This window comes from Pan paniscus, chromosome 6 (assembly GCF_029289425.2).
Source record: "Pan paniscus chromosome 6, NHGRI_mPanPan1-v2.0_pri, whole genome shotgun sequence".
NCBI classification, from domain to species: domain Eukaryota; kingdom Metazoa; phylum Chordata; class Mammalia; order Primates; family Hominidae; genus Pan; species Pan paniscus.
The window spans coordinates 188,650,489-188,665,136 of record NC_073255.2 but is presented as its reverse complement, the minus strand read 5'-3'; the positions used below and the strand labels follow the sequence as shown (position 1 = coordinate 188,665,136).

The 14,648-nt window shown below is 35.1% G+C and overlaps 1 protein-coding gene across 6 annotated transcripts in view; it reads left to right on the top strand.

Annotated features, from left to right (window-relative positions):
• The window catches only part of KMT2C (lysine methyltransferase 2C), a 301,574-nt gene that overhangs the window by 186,519 nt on the left and 100,407 nt on the right, over positions 1-14,648 (top strand). For all 6 annotated transcript variants that reach the window (XM_063606427.1, XM_034965307.3, XM_034965305.3 and 3 more), the window contains 4 exons: positions 289-366; positions 1,623-2,341; positions 11,410-11,529; positions 14,298-14,414. In XM_063606427.1, the coding sequence (XP_063462497.1) occupies positions 289-366; positions 1,623-2,341; positions 11,410-11,529; positions 14,298-14,414 (1,034 nt within the window). The remainder of the gene's footprint in view (positions 1-288; positions 367-1,622; positions 2,342-11,409; positions 11,530-14,297; positions 14,415-14,648) is intronic.

Genomic DNA, 14,648 nt, shown 5'->3' with positions numbered 1-14,648 from the left:
AAATTTATTAAGTTTACGTATAATAACTCTCAAAATTATTTCCTATAATCTTTCTTGTGAGGTCTAGTTGTTAAAGAAAAAGAGAAAAAGACAATTAAAAAATTTTTACCATAGTGCAAAGACTTCTAATTTTGTCTTCATAACTTACTAATAAGTGGTACAATGTTTCATGCTTATATTGGAAATTGACATTTGGTAGAATAAAACTCTTTACTCAAATTACTGTTGAGGGAACAGTGTTACAGAAATTTTGACTCCTTAGAGATTTTATAAATGTGTTACTCACAGCGGTTCAAGTCCACACTGAAGAGCAACAGAAGAGTCATCCCTCAGAAAGTCTTGACACAGATAGTCTTCTTATTGCTGGTAAGCAGTATGTTCATATTGTCTAATTTGATTGAGTTACAAGATAATGTCTTTATCCCAAAGACATTTTTGCAATTGCTGTATGTATATACATTACGGTAACTAAATCTTTTAGTTAAGAGATTCTGGAAAAGAATTGACAATGGATCTAAAGAAGGTTAGTTTCTCTTGAAAGGTTTTTTTTTTTTTTTTTTTTTTTTGGAGGGGGGAGGTCATGATTAAAAATATTTTGTACTTTCAGATCTGTTATTTGGTAGTTTTCTTTTATCCTTACCTGTAGTCTTTCAATAAAGTGGGAAAGAAGATGAGATTTCAGTTTGATATCAGAACATGTATAGGCCTGGGCGATATAGTGAGACCCTGTCTCTACAAAAATAAAAAAAGTATCTGGGGATGGTGACACATGCGTGCAGTCCCAGCAGCTTGGGAGGCTGAGGTAGGAGGACCACTTGAGCCCAGGAGGTTGAGGCTGCAGTGAGCCATGTTTGTGCTACTCTACTCCAGCTTGGGTCACAGAGTGAGACCCTGTTTCAAAAAAAAAAAAAAAAAAAAGAACATAGATAAATTTTAGTCACTGATTGGTAAATGAGGCTAGCAGTGTCTTTTTACTATAACTTAAAAATTACCTTGATGAGATTGAATTAAAGGTTTAACATACTGGTATCCTGATTTAAAATTTACCAGTGACTATGTTTCTGATATCTAAGTTTATAGATTTCCTGAGATTAGTCTTTTAATTTATAGACAGTGATGAAGAACAAGGATTATATCCAAAGAATATTTTGGGTAGGTTGGCAGGTATGGTTAAGCAAAATAAATATTGGTGGTTAGTAAATCTTTTCTGTCTGTGCTTTTGAGTCTATAGTAACTTTGTTACATCTGGGTATCTACTATTAGAAAATGCCTACACATTCTAGATCAGTCTTTACTTTTTAACTTAGGTACCTCACATAACATGATTGATCCTCATTTTCTTAACTAAAAAATGAGTATGAGAACTTTTCCTGTGTAATTTTCAATCCATTTGGAAGTCCTTAAGTTGTAAAACATAATGTTTTCATTAGGTTTTCTGGTGTGTGGCTGATTCTAATCCATAAATCCTTGTGTACTTTGGCTTTCATTCACTTAATAATTGTCTGCTTTGATGAATACCTTCTGATTTAAGTTCTAGTGTAGCCAAATGTTTTATGTATCTATAGTTAGAAAATTTAAAATTTGTTTGTACATTGCCATAACAAATGTTCTGAATTTTGTAGTATCATCCCAACATACAGTGAATACTGAATTGGAAAAACAGATTTCTAATGAAGTTGATAGTGAAGACCTGCAAATGTCTTCTGAAGTGAAGCATATTTGTGGCGAAGATCAAATTGAAGATAAAATGGAAGTGACAGAAAACATTGAAGTCGTTACACACCAGATCACTGTGCAGCAAGAACAACTGCAGTTGTTAGAGGAACCTAAAACAGTGGTATCCAGAGAAGAATCAAGGCCTCCAAAATTAGTCATGGAATCTGTCACTCTTCCACTAGAAACCTTAGTGTCCCCACATGAGGAAAGTACTTCATTATGTCCTGAGGAACAGTTGGTTATAGAAAGGCTACAAGGAGAAAAGGAACAGAAAGAAAATCCTGAACTTTCTACTGGATTGATGGACTCTGAAATGACTCCTACAATTGAGGGTTGTGTGAAAGATGTTTCATACCAAGGAAGCAAATCTATAAAGTTATCATCTGAGACAGAGTCATCATTTTCATCATCAGCAGACATAAGCAAGGCAGATGCGTCTTCCTCCCCAACACCTTCTTCAGACTTGCCTTCGCATGACATGCTGCATAATTACCCTTCAGCTCTTAGTTCCTCTGCTGGAAACATCATGCCAACAACTTACATCTCAGTCACTCCAAAAATTGGCATGGGTAAACCAGCTATTACTAAGAGAAAATTTTCTCCTGGTAGACCTCGGTCCAAACAGGTAGGGTGATTTTAATGATATTGACAGAAAAGATATTGGAACAATTCTATAAAATCAAAAGGTATATGTGTAGCTTTGGTGTGGATGGCAACTTTTTCTGTCTTCAGATAGAACTTCAGTGTAATGTTGATTATGTGTTTCAGCCATTATTTTTTAAATGCTGTTAATGAAGAATGCCATTTATTAAATTTGAAGTGATCTTATTTGGAATTTCAACTCAGTTGGGCCATAAAGATGCAACCTATTGATAATAGTTTCTAATAGAAAGAACTTTAAAAACTCTTTTAGTTCTGTGCTGCAGTAAATATAGAGCCTAAAATACAGTATAGTTTTGGGTATACAGTAACTAACATCTATTATTTCCTTCTAATATATTTATTTATTGATATTATTCATTGTATATATTTTTAACTGGATAAACATCAACATTTATGACAGGAATTTTCCATGCTGGGGAATTTCTCATTTTGATGTTTTTATTAATTGCTAACTCTTGTGGGATTTCTTTTTTCAAGTAGGACTTATTTCAGTAGTTTCATGGAAAAAAATCTTAGAATTGTACTGTTGATTTTCAGTAAGTAAAGATAAATCTTCCTGTGTCTGCTTTACATCATGTACATTCTACCCTTTAAGAATGAGTTCCATTTCTTTTTAAGTGAGATTTAAGTAAAACTGCATGGCAAAATGAAGATACTGTAGGTACGAATTATTTATTGTTTTACGAAATTGCTGCTTTCTGAAGTGTTTTTTAAAATTGCAAGACAACAAATAGTGGAGAAGTGTTAATTCACAATAGTAATTTGGAGTTTTAAGTTTCATGATTGAAATTGCTTCAAGTTAAGTTTTAAGTTTCATGATTTAAATGGATTAACGTTTGGCTTTTTATAGGAATAATATATTGATTTTAATCGTATAATTTTTAAACTGTAAGGCCAGGCTTTTAAGAAAATCATTTTTTAATGTGAAAATTAGTCTCCTCTATATCAAACCCAGATATATTTTATTCTCTAAAGACAAGGTACACGAAAGGGAAAGTAGTTGTCAGATGGGATTTAGCTGTTTCTGCATGGCAAAGACGTGTGCAGTAAAACTAGGCCACTCTTTATATATGCCTTTTTCTAAGTATTTTCCTTGACAGTTATTTCTGCTCTACCATGAAAAGTTTTTCTTCTCAAACCAGTTGTGCTCCTTTCTAGTAACTTTTTGTTTTGTTTTGTTTTGAATAGTTATATAATAATTATGTTGTTCTGACTCTGAAAAGACTTTACCAATGGAAATTTGAATCTCAAATTTACTTTTGGTTGATTTATTTACATTCTTTAAAGATACTGCTTCATATGTATTCCTGTTAAATTTTACGTATCTCTCCTTCCTTGTAGACTTTTGTTTCAATTGAGAAACCAGGTTCAATACATTAGGACTCTTTTTCTGTAGACTTTATGTTCCGAAATGTTGGGGAGGGGGGTGTATTTCCAGGCTTATTCCATCTTATATGAGCCATGTCCTAGTATTTTGCTGAGCTGTCTTTGATTCCCAAATTCGATGATAATCTTTCTATTTTTCTGCCCCTCTTGTTACTACTTCATCATTTGCTGCTAATCTTGTAAGCATTTTGTAGGCTGTGTTTTCCCTCCCTCCGAGGCTTTTTAGTTTTCCAATCTTGGTTTTAGTTATCTAGCAAACAGCCTTCACTTGATGATGAACCTGCTAATATAGTGCTGTTATTAGGGAGAGTATGAATTGAATAGTACAAGATAGATCTTCCATTGGTGAGGCACTGGGACCATAACTTGCAGGAAATATTCTACAGTTAGCAGGAATGTGTATATCCGTATATTAGAAATACTGAAGTTCAGTATTCTGTTACATGACTTTCTTTGGTATTAGGCATTTCTGTATTATAGTTCTGTTTTTATTTACTGTTTCTTCTACATATTCTTCACGTTGGGGACTGGCTGTAAAATAAGCTGCATTTTCCTGGCTGTGATTGTGATGTAAGCAAGATTCTTTGGTTTCCAGCTATTTTTTGTTAACGTCACTGGCATTTTCATATTTTGTTGAACATTACCAATTCTTTGGTCTTTACCAGTACAGTAAATACTAACCAAAGAAATGTATATTTACCTTAAGTTCTGTTTCATGGTGGGCAAATTATTCAGTTGATTTTAATGATTTTCTATAATAGTATTATATGAGCTTTTCTAGGAATTCACTTCAAAATTAAATGAACATTTTAATAGGAAACATCTGAAAGATCTAGTTTGTGATAGCTAGTGATTGGATTATCAGATGTTATCTGGAGGTACAAGCTAGCCAACTAGTAGAACGGTAAGCCAGTGCTGTCTAATATAAATATAATGCAGACCATATGTGTAATTTTAAATTTTCAAGTAGTTACACTTTAAAAAACAAAAACAGGTGAAATAAATGTTAATCTATTTTATTTAACCTGGTATATTCAAAACAATATTTCAGCATTTAGTATAAAAATGAACAAGATGCTTTATACTTAAAACATCAGTTCTGGCTAGCTGCATTAGAAGTGCTCAGTGGTCACATATGATGGTGGCTGCCTTATTGGACGATGCAAGACAAAACATTTTGAGAAATATAAAAACAGCAGTTCCAGAATTATTGGTGAAATTAAAATACCAAAAGAATTCAAGATCGACAAACTAAGACTGTGGCTGTGCTTTCACAATTTTTAAGGACTGAAGTAGAAATATTCTTTTTCTGTTGTTCATGGAACACATTTTAATGCAGATAATTGCTAAACCATTTGTTGCTGCAACAAATCTTTCACATTTTCAAGTATATTCAGTTTTAAATATATAATCCAAATAACCCAATATTGGAGATTTTCTGAAGGTGAGATGTTAGGACACAGAAAATGGAATTTATATCTCAGGTATTGGACATCCATTATCAAATATCAAATCATATAGAATTATTTTCCTTTAAGGAGGTTAGTAATTAAAGTTTAGTTTTTTGTATTTTTCCTTTCATATGGAATATTTCAGGTGCTATTTAGTGAGAAATATGATGCTTATTTTCTTTATGACATGTTTCAAATATATCTCAAATGTATGATTTAGAACCTAACTGACTACAGGAATAGTAACACATTTTTCTGATGGCTGTGAATAGAATAAGATTCCTTTTGTTTTTTGTTTTCTTGCCTATTGTAGATGCAGGATTTCACAAAGATGAGGAAAAATTAGACATGATAAGGTAGGAGAAGTAACAGACAGCAAATTGGATATTGGTTCATACAAATTGTCCTAATGACCTAGTTGTATTTTCTCATCTTTTATTGAAGTTATATATTCATAAATAATTTAGTATTTCATTTTTCAGCATTTAAAAATATTTTTTATTTTTTTATAGAGATGGGGGTCTTGCTGTGTAGACCAGGCTGGTTACGAACTCCTGGCCTCAAGCGATCCTTCCATCTCGGGTCTCCCAGAGTGCTGGGATTACAGGTGTGAGCCCCACAGCGCCTGGCCCATTTTTCAGCATTTTTATAGGTGTATGTACTTTGCGACCTGGGTTTAAGAAAGTGATTATTGACACTGCCACATACTGTAATCAACTCGGTAGATTTTAGAACATCAAGCTAATGGCCCTACCCTAGACCAATTAAAATGCACTTCTAGGATCATCTTTAACTGTAACCCTGAAAGCGGAGTTCTGAACTAGAGAAATGTGCTACTTGTCTTACTGATTTTTAAAAATGCATTAAACTGAATACTGTAAGGAATGCTCTTTAAAAATGGTGGAAAATAAAGTGGAAATTTAAAATTTGTCATATTAAATCATAACATTTGTTTTTATTTCTGTCTTCAGTCCATTTCTCTCATTGCACAGTTGTATTCCCATTCTAATTAGGAAATTCTGAGATAATAATCTTAGCTCTTCTTGTATTATTTACCCTGTATGTATCATCACGTCTTATAGAAAGATATTGAATGTAATCACACTACTATGATCTAGTTCAGACACCTTCATGTTCTAATTGCTTTCATGATGGTATTGAAAGTTTTTATTAAGCATTTTATGAATCGTATTATTTGCAGTAGACATTTCTTTATTTTATTTTTACTTATTTATCTGTTTATTTTGAGATTGAGTCTTGCTCTGTCGCCCAGGCTGGAGTTGTGGCACGACCTCACTCACTGCAGCCTCTGCCTCCCTGGCTCAAGCAGTTCTCCTGTCTCAGCCTCCTGAGTAGCGGGGACTACGGGCGCACGTCAACACACCTGGCTAATTTTTTAAATATTTTTAGTAGAGACGGTGTTTCGCCATATTGGTTAGGCTGGTCTCGAATTCCTGACCTCAGGTGATCCACCCGCCTTGTCCTCCCAAAGTGCTGGGATTACAGGGGTGAGCCACCACGCCCAGCCTACAGTAAATATTTCAAGAAAATTTCATAAATGAAAACATAGGTACTGTATTTTGATATCTCTTGGACAAATTATAAGAAGTTTACTTTATATTATAAGAAGAGTACTTTCAGTTTTAAAAGTAGCCAGAGAACCATAGTGTTAAACCTAAAAAATACCTACCCCTTTGGAACACCAAGCTAACAACACAGCCGATTAGAAGTACCAGACTTTCCTTTTAGTTCACTTGTGCTTGTTGTGGTATTTTTGGAGATATTACTGTTGCTAGCGCCACCTAATTTGTATTGCGAAATTATTGAAGGCTAAAGCTGATAATAGCTGTTTCTGTAGTTATCAAAACAGGATTAGGTCTAATTTCTTGTTCTACTTGATATCGAACTCAATTTTATATATGAGAGACTTCTTTTAAGAATTCCCTAAATAGTGAAGTGTTTGCTGCTGTAGCTCCAGTGTATACAAGTGATTATATTTACCAAAAAGACAAACTGTAAACTCTTTTGTTTCTTTTACCAGTTATCTTCCTTTCTGCTCTCTCTCTTCATTGCTTTCACTTTTCCTAAATTAGACTTACTGTTTATAAGCAACCTTGGTTTTACATAGTATGTTGGAAGAGTGTGGGGCTGGGGTTGATTTAGGATTTGGAGGTGTAAAGTTTGCCAGTGAGACACCAAACCTTCTCTGGCTACTTTTAAAACTGATAGTACTCTTGGGCTGTAAGAGTGACTTTGATCATATTTAACAACCAGCAATAGAATTTGACTTTTAATAGAAAGTTGCTTCTAAATAGCCTATCCTCCATGTGTCATTATTGTTCTCATTTCCCCATCCCACAGTCCTTGTATAACTTACTAGCTTGGACAGTTTACCTGAGAAATTGGCCTCAAAACAGAAAGAAACTTAATGCTAATATTAAACTATTTTTGGGTTAAATTATTTTTCTTGGGTTCAAATTCAGTCCCTGCCAGGTAGTGTTTTTTTAGTTTCTGTAGTATTTGATAGCAAGTTGATTCTATTTACAACTTAATAATGATTACATTAGGAACTATTTTGCTTTTAATTCAGTTTGTAGATTAAGGAGGCATTATATAGATTTTTTAGTAACTTTTTTTTAAGTGAAGAAATTCAAGATTCTAGGTTATTACTGGTGGAGGCATTAGTGTGTTTCATATCATAGTTCATTGTTTATTGATGAATTCATACACATATGCAAAAAAAGATAATAGATGCTCAGCAGAAAAAAAGTTCAATAAGTGCTGAACAGGTTGCTTAACATAGCAGTGAACAGAAAGGGGCATGATCTTTAATTACAGTGTGAAAAGTGCTGCAACTGGATTGTAGGAGAAGAGCCCATACATTACAGGGGCAGCTAACCTTTTCTGAATGGTTTGTGTAAGTTCTTGATCAAAGCTAAGATCTGAAGGATAATTTAAACTTTGGTAATTATAGCTATATTTTAGTTTTAAGGTCTAAGGAATATACTAGATAATTTGTCAGAATATCTAAGTATAATGATAATTTTTCTTCAGAACTATAAAATTACACAAAGTCTGTCTTCTTTTTGAAGTGAGATAAAATTTTGGCATCAAAGCTAACTTTTAAATTATGATGAATAATACATAATTACCAGAAAATTCTTACTTCTGAAATAAAATTATTCAACATTATTTTTATCTTAGAGTACGACTTTCTGTCTCATATTTTTGAGAACTTTCTACTGCCAACATAATATTAAACTATCGACTAAAAGGAATTTAAGATGTATGTTAGCCAAATCTCAGAGAAAAACCAATGGAAATATTGAGAGAAGTAATTTAGGTATCTCTTGCCCCACTGCCTACCACTAAATAAAATTACAAACAATAAAACGTCCTAGGTGGTGATGCAATGAGAGGCACTAATGGTGTGGTAAGAGAGATGATGGTTCACTGGGAGCACTAAGGAAAGGTCTGCTGTTGAGAAAATATGTAAGGCCATACCTGAAGGGTTAGAAAACGCCAGACATGGCTGGCCGTGGTGGCTCACGTCTGTAATCCCAGCACTTTGGGATGCCAAGGCTGGTGGATCACAAGGTCAGGTGTTTGAGACCAGCCTGACCAACATGGTATCGCTCCTAAAATACAAAAATTAGCCGGGCCTGGTGGCACATGCCTGTAATCCCAGCTACTCAGGAGGCTTGAGGCAGGAGAATTGCTTGAACCTGGGAGGTAGAGGTTGCTGTGAGCCGAAATCGCACCACCGCACTCTAGCCTGGGTGACAGAGCGAGACTCCATCTCAAAAGAAAAGAAAGAAAGAAAATGCCAGACATTTATTGAGGGGCTGGAATGATATAGCGAAGTGTTCTGAGTCAGTCGGGCTCTGATTGATAAAGAGCTTGGCATGTTTGAAGGACAGCAAGGAAGCCAGAATAGCTGGAGCGTAGCAGCGGGGAGACAAATGCCACAAGGTTAGTTGGAGAAAGGCACTGGGAAAGGTTTGTCTTTTAAGTGCTCTGAGAAGCAATTGAAGGTTTGAAATAGAATAATGACTTGCTTGATCACATTTGTACTTTTGAAAAGTTCCTCTGGCTGCTGTGGGGAAAGGCTTGAGTAGATGCAGGGTGGGAGAAGCATAACCAGCAGTAGACTCTTGTAGCAGGTTAGGTGAGAGATGGTGGTGGCCACGAGTGGGCTGCTAGTGGTGGAAGTGACAAGAAGTAGAAGGATCGGAGACAAAACTTGAAGATAAAAAGTCTTGAATTTGCTGATGATTTGCATTGACGAAGTGTTGGGGGAGAGGACTGAAGGAGCAGAGGAGAGTGACAAGGGACTGGATGCCATTTATAAGGATGGGGAAGACTGGGATGAAGCCGGTTAAGGGAGAAATTTTAAACATGGCAAACTTAAGAGGGGTTTTGTGTGAGAAAATGGAAATGCTAAGAAGGAAGTTGAAAATCCTGCTAATTTGGAGATCTTTGATTAAAACTAGAAATAAGAATGTGGGAAGCATCAACTTCCAAGATGCCCTCATTGTAGATAATACCATTTAGGACCTAGGCTCAAGCCCTGGGAAACTCCAGGGCTTTGGAAGTCAAATAGAGGAAGAACACGTACAGGAGATGAAGAAAGATTAGTGAGGAAGTCAGTGAAATATCCACAGGTGGGCTGCTGCCAAATCCAGCAGAACAGTATGCCAGATGTTAGGAGCATGAGTAAAATGAGAAAAGAGAAATGGCTTTTGACAACACTTCCTTACTAATAGTAGGGAAGAAGACATAGGTACAGATTCAAGTTCATTTGAAATTATGAAAGTGAGGTAATTGACCTGCAGTGGTTGCTGCTCAGTGAAATCAGCATAGTGATTACCTGAGCTAGGTTAGAGATTTGATGGGTAAGAAAGAACACCTAACGGTAATCCTGGAGGGAAAAAAATAAAGTGTTTGCTGGAGAGAATGAGTTGGATTGCTGGACTTCAATGTGTGTGGATTCAGTTTGTGACTTAAAAATGAAACCAGTCTATTGCTTGTGTGGCTTTTCTCAAAATACTGTTATTCCATTACCTATCTCTTACCCCAAGAGTAGTCACATTCTTATTTCTGGTTATTTTAATTCCTGGTGGTATTTTTATGTGATTAATGAGATAGTACTTGTTAATTTGATGATATTCTAGAAACCTGGTAAGTACTATGTACCTTGTCTTAAGTTTTGGTTACTTAATTGGTAAAATTATAGCATGCACCATTGAATTACCTAATTCAAAATATATTCTTTTATTGTTTGACATTTGTCTTGTTTTTCTTTAAAATGTTATCTTTGTGGAGTAAACATTTTTCTTTATGCTGTTTAGCATCTTCATCAGATTAGTTCAGGGTATTGCTGAATGTGGTTGTTTGGAAGTAAAATGCTTTAGTTTTAGTTATATAGATTTTAATAAGATACTACTTTCTATATAATTTATCAGGTACTTTAGGCATTTTAATTTGCAAATTTAGGACAATTTACTTTAACGTTTCTTCACTTTTGTCCATTGGATGTAATTTCCATAAAGTATTCATTTCCCTAAGTAAAAACCAAAACCAAACCGACAATTAATGGTCACTGAAGAAAGAGTGATTAAATGCTTAGATAATAATGGTATTTGCATTTTAATGTTACCAGCTCTCTACACTTTAACGTGTATGCATTTATCGATTGCTTATGTTTCTCCTTGCATTCTTTGGCCTACTGGTTTTGGTTGTTGATAGCTATAGAATATAGAATTCCTTATGGTTATCCATTTCTCCTTTTAAGTAGAGTGATAGTTGTTAGAAGAAAAATAACCCCCCAATACTTTCTTCTAGTGTTAATTCTTAAAGTGTGATTGACTTTTATTTACTTTCTGGTGCAGTAATTGCAGTTCATGAGTCAATGTTGATGTCCTATAAACCTTAATTTTTAATGTTTCATTGTAGTGATGTCTCAGGCAGAATAAAATATTTAATGTAAATTGTAGCAGCAAACATTTAAGTTATACTTAAATGTTTAAATCACTGTTAGTGAGTAGCTGATTTTGCCTTCCTTGAAGCAATTTGTCCTAAATTTCCATACGTTTGCATTTGTTTTTGCTGTTCTAAAATTCCTTAGTTGCTGGCTTTGACCTTTTATGTTGCTGAGTTTTACACATCTATTTTCTCAACTGCCATATCCTAGGGGGCTTGGAGTACCCATAATACAGTGAGCCCACCTTCCTGGTCCCCAGACATTTCAGAAGGTCGGGAAATTTTTAAACCCAGGCAGCTTCCTGGCAGTGCCATTTGGAGCATCAAAGTGGTAAATAAAATTGCATTTACATTCATATATCATTTCTGTCTGATTTGTTTTGCCCTACTGGATGTTAAGAATTAAATCTTTCTTTTCTAGATTGAGCTTCCAGAAACACTTTTTAAATCTAAAAATTTTAATGTAAAGAAATAATATGCTTGCATTTAAAAATCAAGTATACATTTTTAATACCTCTTTTTATGGTTAATTCCTTTTGTTGTGATTACTACTGTTTTTATGAGGGAGAAGTCCTTGACATGTAGACCAAAAGGTAATTAAGGACCTTTTCATTCATGATATCATAAAACCTTGTTGCTTAGAAAAAAGCAAAAGAAAAAGCTCCATTAATTTATTATGTTCTCATGGAGAAGAAATACCAAAATTGTGGCAGATTTCATTGTCTAGTTAATACCTTAAAATGACAAGGCTTTTTCCCCCATGACATTGGTTGATGGCTCTGCCAGTCCTTGAAGTGAGTTAAGTAGTGTGATGCATTTTGAAGAGAAAAAAATTAATTTGAAAAAGTATTAACTCAAAAGTTAAAATACTTCATTGACTGGAGATGACAGTTTTTCTTCATATTCTATATTTAATATTCTGGAATATGGCTGTTTAATTTAGACTAATCAAGGATTTTAAGGAATTCTAGATTATACTTTATTTTCTTTCATGACTGGAAGAACTATTGTTTTTTAACCTCTCTACCTCCCCCTGATATCATCCAAGATATTGAGGTATAAATATACCTCATTTGACAGTTTGATAATATAGACCACCAATTTTCACTTACTTTTTTTCTGGGTCAGCATTTCATGTTCGAGAAAATAAATTGAGAGATTACTGTAGTCTCGATTTTTAATCACTAACTTAATTTTTCAAAAATCTTTTATACCAATTTAAAAACAAAACAAACTCGGCCGGGCGCAGTGGCTCATGCCTGTAATCCCAGCACTTTGGGAGGCTGAGGGGGCAGATCACTTGAGGTCAGGAGTTCGAGGCCAACCTGGCCAACATGGTGAAACCCCGTCTCTACTAAAAATACAAAGAAATTTAGCCGGGTGTGGTGGCATGTGCCTGTAATCCCAGCTGCTAGGGAGGCTGAGGCAGGAGAATTGCTTGAACCCAGGAGACGGAGGTTGCAGTGAGCCAAGATCGCACCATTGCACTCCAGCCTGGGCAAAGAAGCGAGACTCCATCTCAAAAATAAACAAACAAAAAAAACCCCCAAAAAACTAACCTGACCCCATCCATCTGTTGTGCAAAGAAGCTGATGCACTTCTCAAAAGGGATCTCAAGGAGAGCAGGGTAAGAGAAGACAGGAGTGGCAGTTTGAACTGGGAGGTGGCTGTATTTGTTACATCCAAAGGGAAAAAAGCCATTCCTCCCGTTCCTTTTGTTCATGTGCATCTATTTTATGCTTACAGTATCACCATAAATTTTTGACTTGGAAACCATTCTGCTAAATAGGGAATAAGTTCATTTCAAACTATGATAAGGGACATCAGTTGAAGATATGACATATTATTTAACTTAACTGTGAGGGAAACATCTAAGTATTTTCCTGAGCATCTGGATAATTTTAAATATACATAATTCATCTACTTAGGGAGGTGCCAGGTTTTTTCAAGGAGTAATTAATTAGTACAAACAAGGGTGAGGGGGCAGGGAACACCATACTCTGGTACTTAATGTCTGAAATTATCAGGGAATTTAACACATTTTCCCATAGGTTTATTTCTTGTGTAAGAAGTCAGATAAATTATTTCCATTTCAAGTATTTATTATTCAGATTATTTAAAGCAAAGCTTTCACAAAGCCTTTTGTCAGCTTTCCTATAATCCTCAAATAATTTTTCCTGGCTGGACGCTTTGGCTTACTCCTGTAATCCTGGCACTTTGGGAGGCAGAAGCAGGAGGATCACTTGAACCCAAGAGTTCCAGGCTGCAGTGAGCTGTGATCACACCACTGCACTCCAACCTGAGTGACGGAGCAAGTTCTTGTCTCAAAAATAAAAGTAATAACAATAATAATAAATTTTCCTCTAAATACAATGGTGAATGAGGTAGAAATGTTGGGTCCATAAGAGAACTGTTGAATAGTGAAGGAAACTGACTTAATTTTAATGAGAGGAAGAATACTGTTACACACTAGCAAAAATGAACTTTCATGCTGATGTAGCAGTACAGAATATGCTTCCAACCCAGGGACGCTGCAGCCAGACTTGCTAGCTAAGTGACCTTGGACAAGTTACTTAACCTTTTTATTCCTCAGCACACTCATCTCAAATGGGGATAATAAAACCTACTATATGGGATTGTTGAGAGTAAAAAATACTTAGATTAGTACATAGTAAGTACTCAATAGATGTTAGCTATTATTGTAATCACCGCGAGACCAGTTAATGAGAGAGTTCTTCCTTATACTTACTCTATATTGAATACAATTTGTTGCACTTCGAAATATCTGGATCAGGCTATAGTTGTTGTCGTCACCGAGAATGTAGGAGTGGGAAAGAGAAAAATCATGCAAAGGCTTGCTGATAGCATTCACAGTGACAGGCCTAAGGTATGATTCCAAGGTTGTAAGCATTTTATATTTAGATTTTTAAGTTGTGGAGTATATGTTTAAAGATAAAAATAATAAGCCAGGTCTCTTAATACTTATCTAAGGAAGTGTTTGTGTAACATTTAATAAAATGTTTTATCTCAGTGGCATTTGGATTTAAAAATTATTTTGGGCTGTCACAGAATGTTGACTTTTCCTAATCTGTTACATAGGGCCGTGGGTCTGGATTTCCAGGAAAGCGGAGACCTCGAGGTGCAGGACTGTCGGGGCGAGGTGGCCGAGGCAGGTCAAAGCTGAAAAGTGGAATCGGAGCTGTTGTATTGCCTGGGGTGAGGCTTGCTTCATGTATATTTTCTCTAATCTAAATGTCAGTTAATGATGAAAATCTCATAGCAAGTTATTTTCATCTTAAGAGTCATATAAATAGGTCAAAATGTTTATTTTACTGTCCTACTTTGCTTTTTTTTTGAGCCTCTGGTTATGTTTTCTTGTATATTTACTTTCTCATCCTTTCTCTTTTCTTACCTTCCTCTTTGACTCCTTATCTTTCTATGCCAACCCTC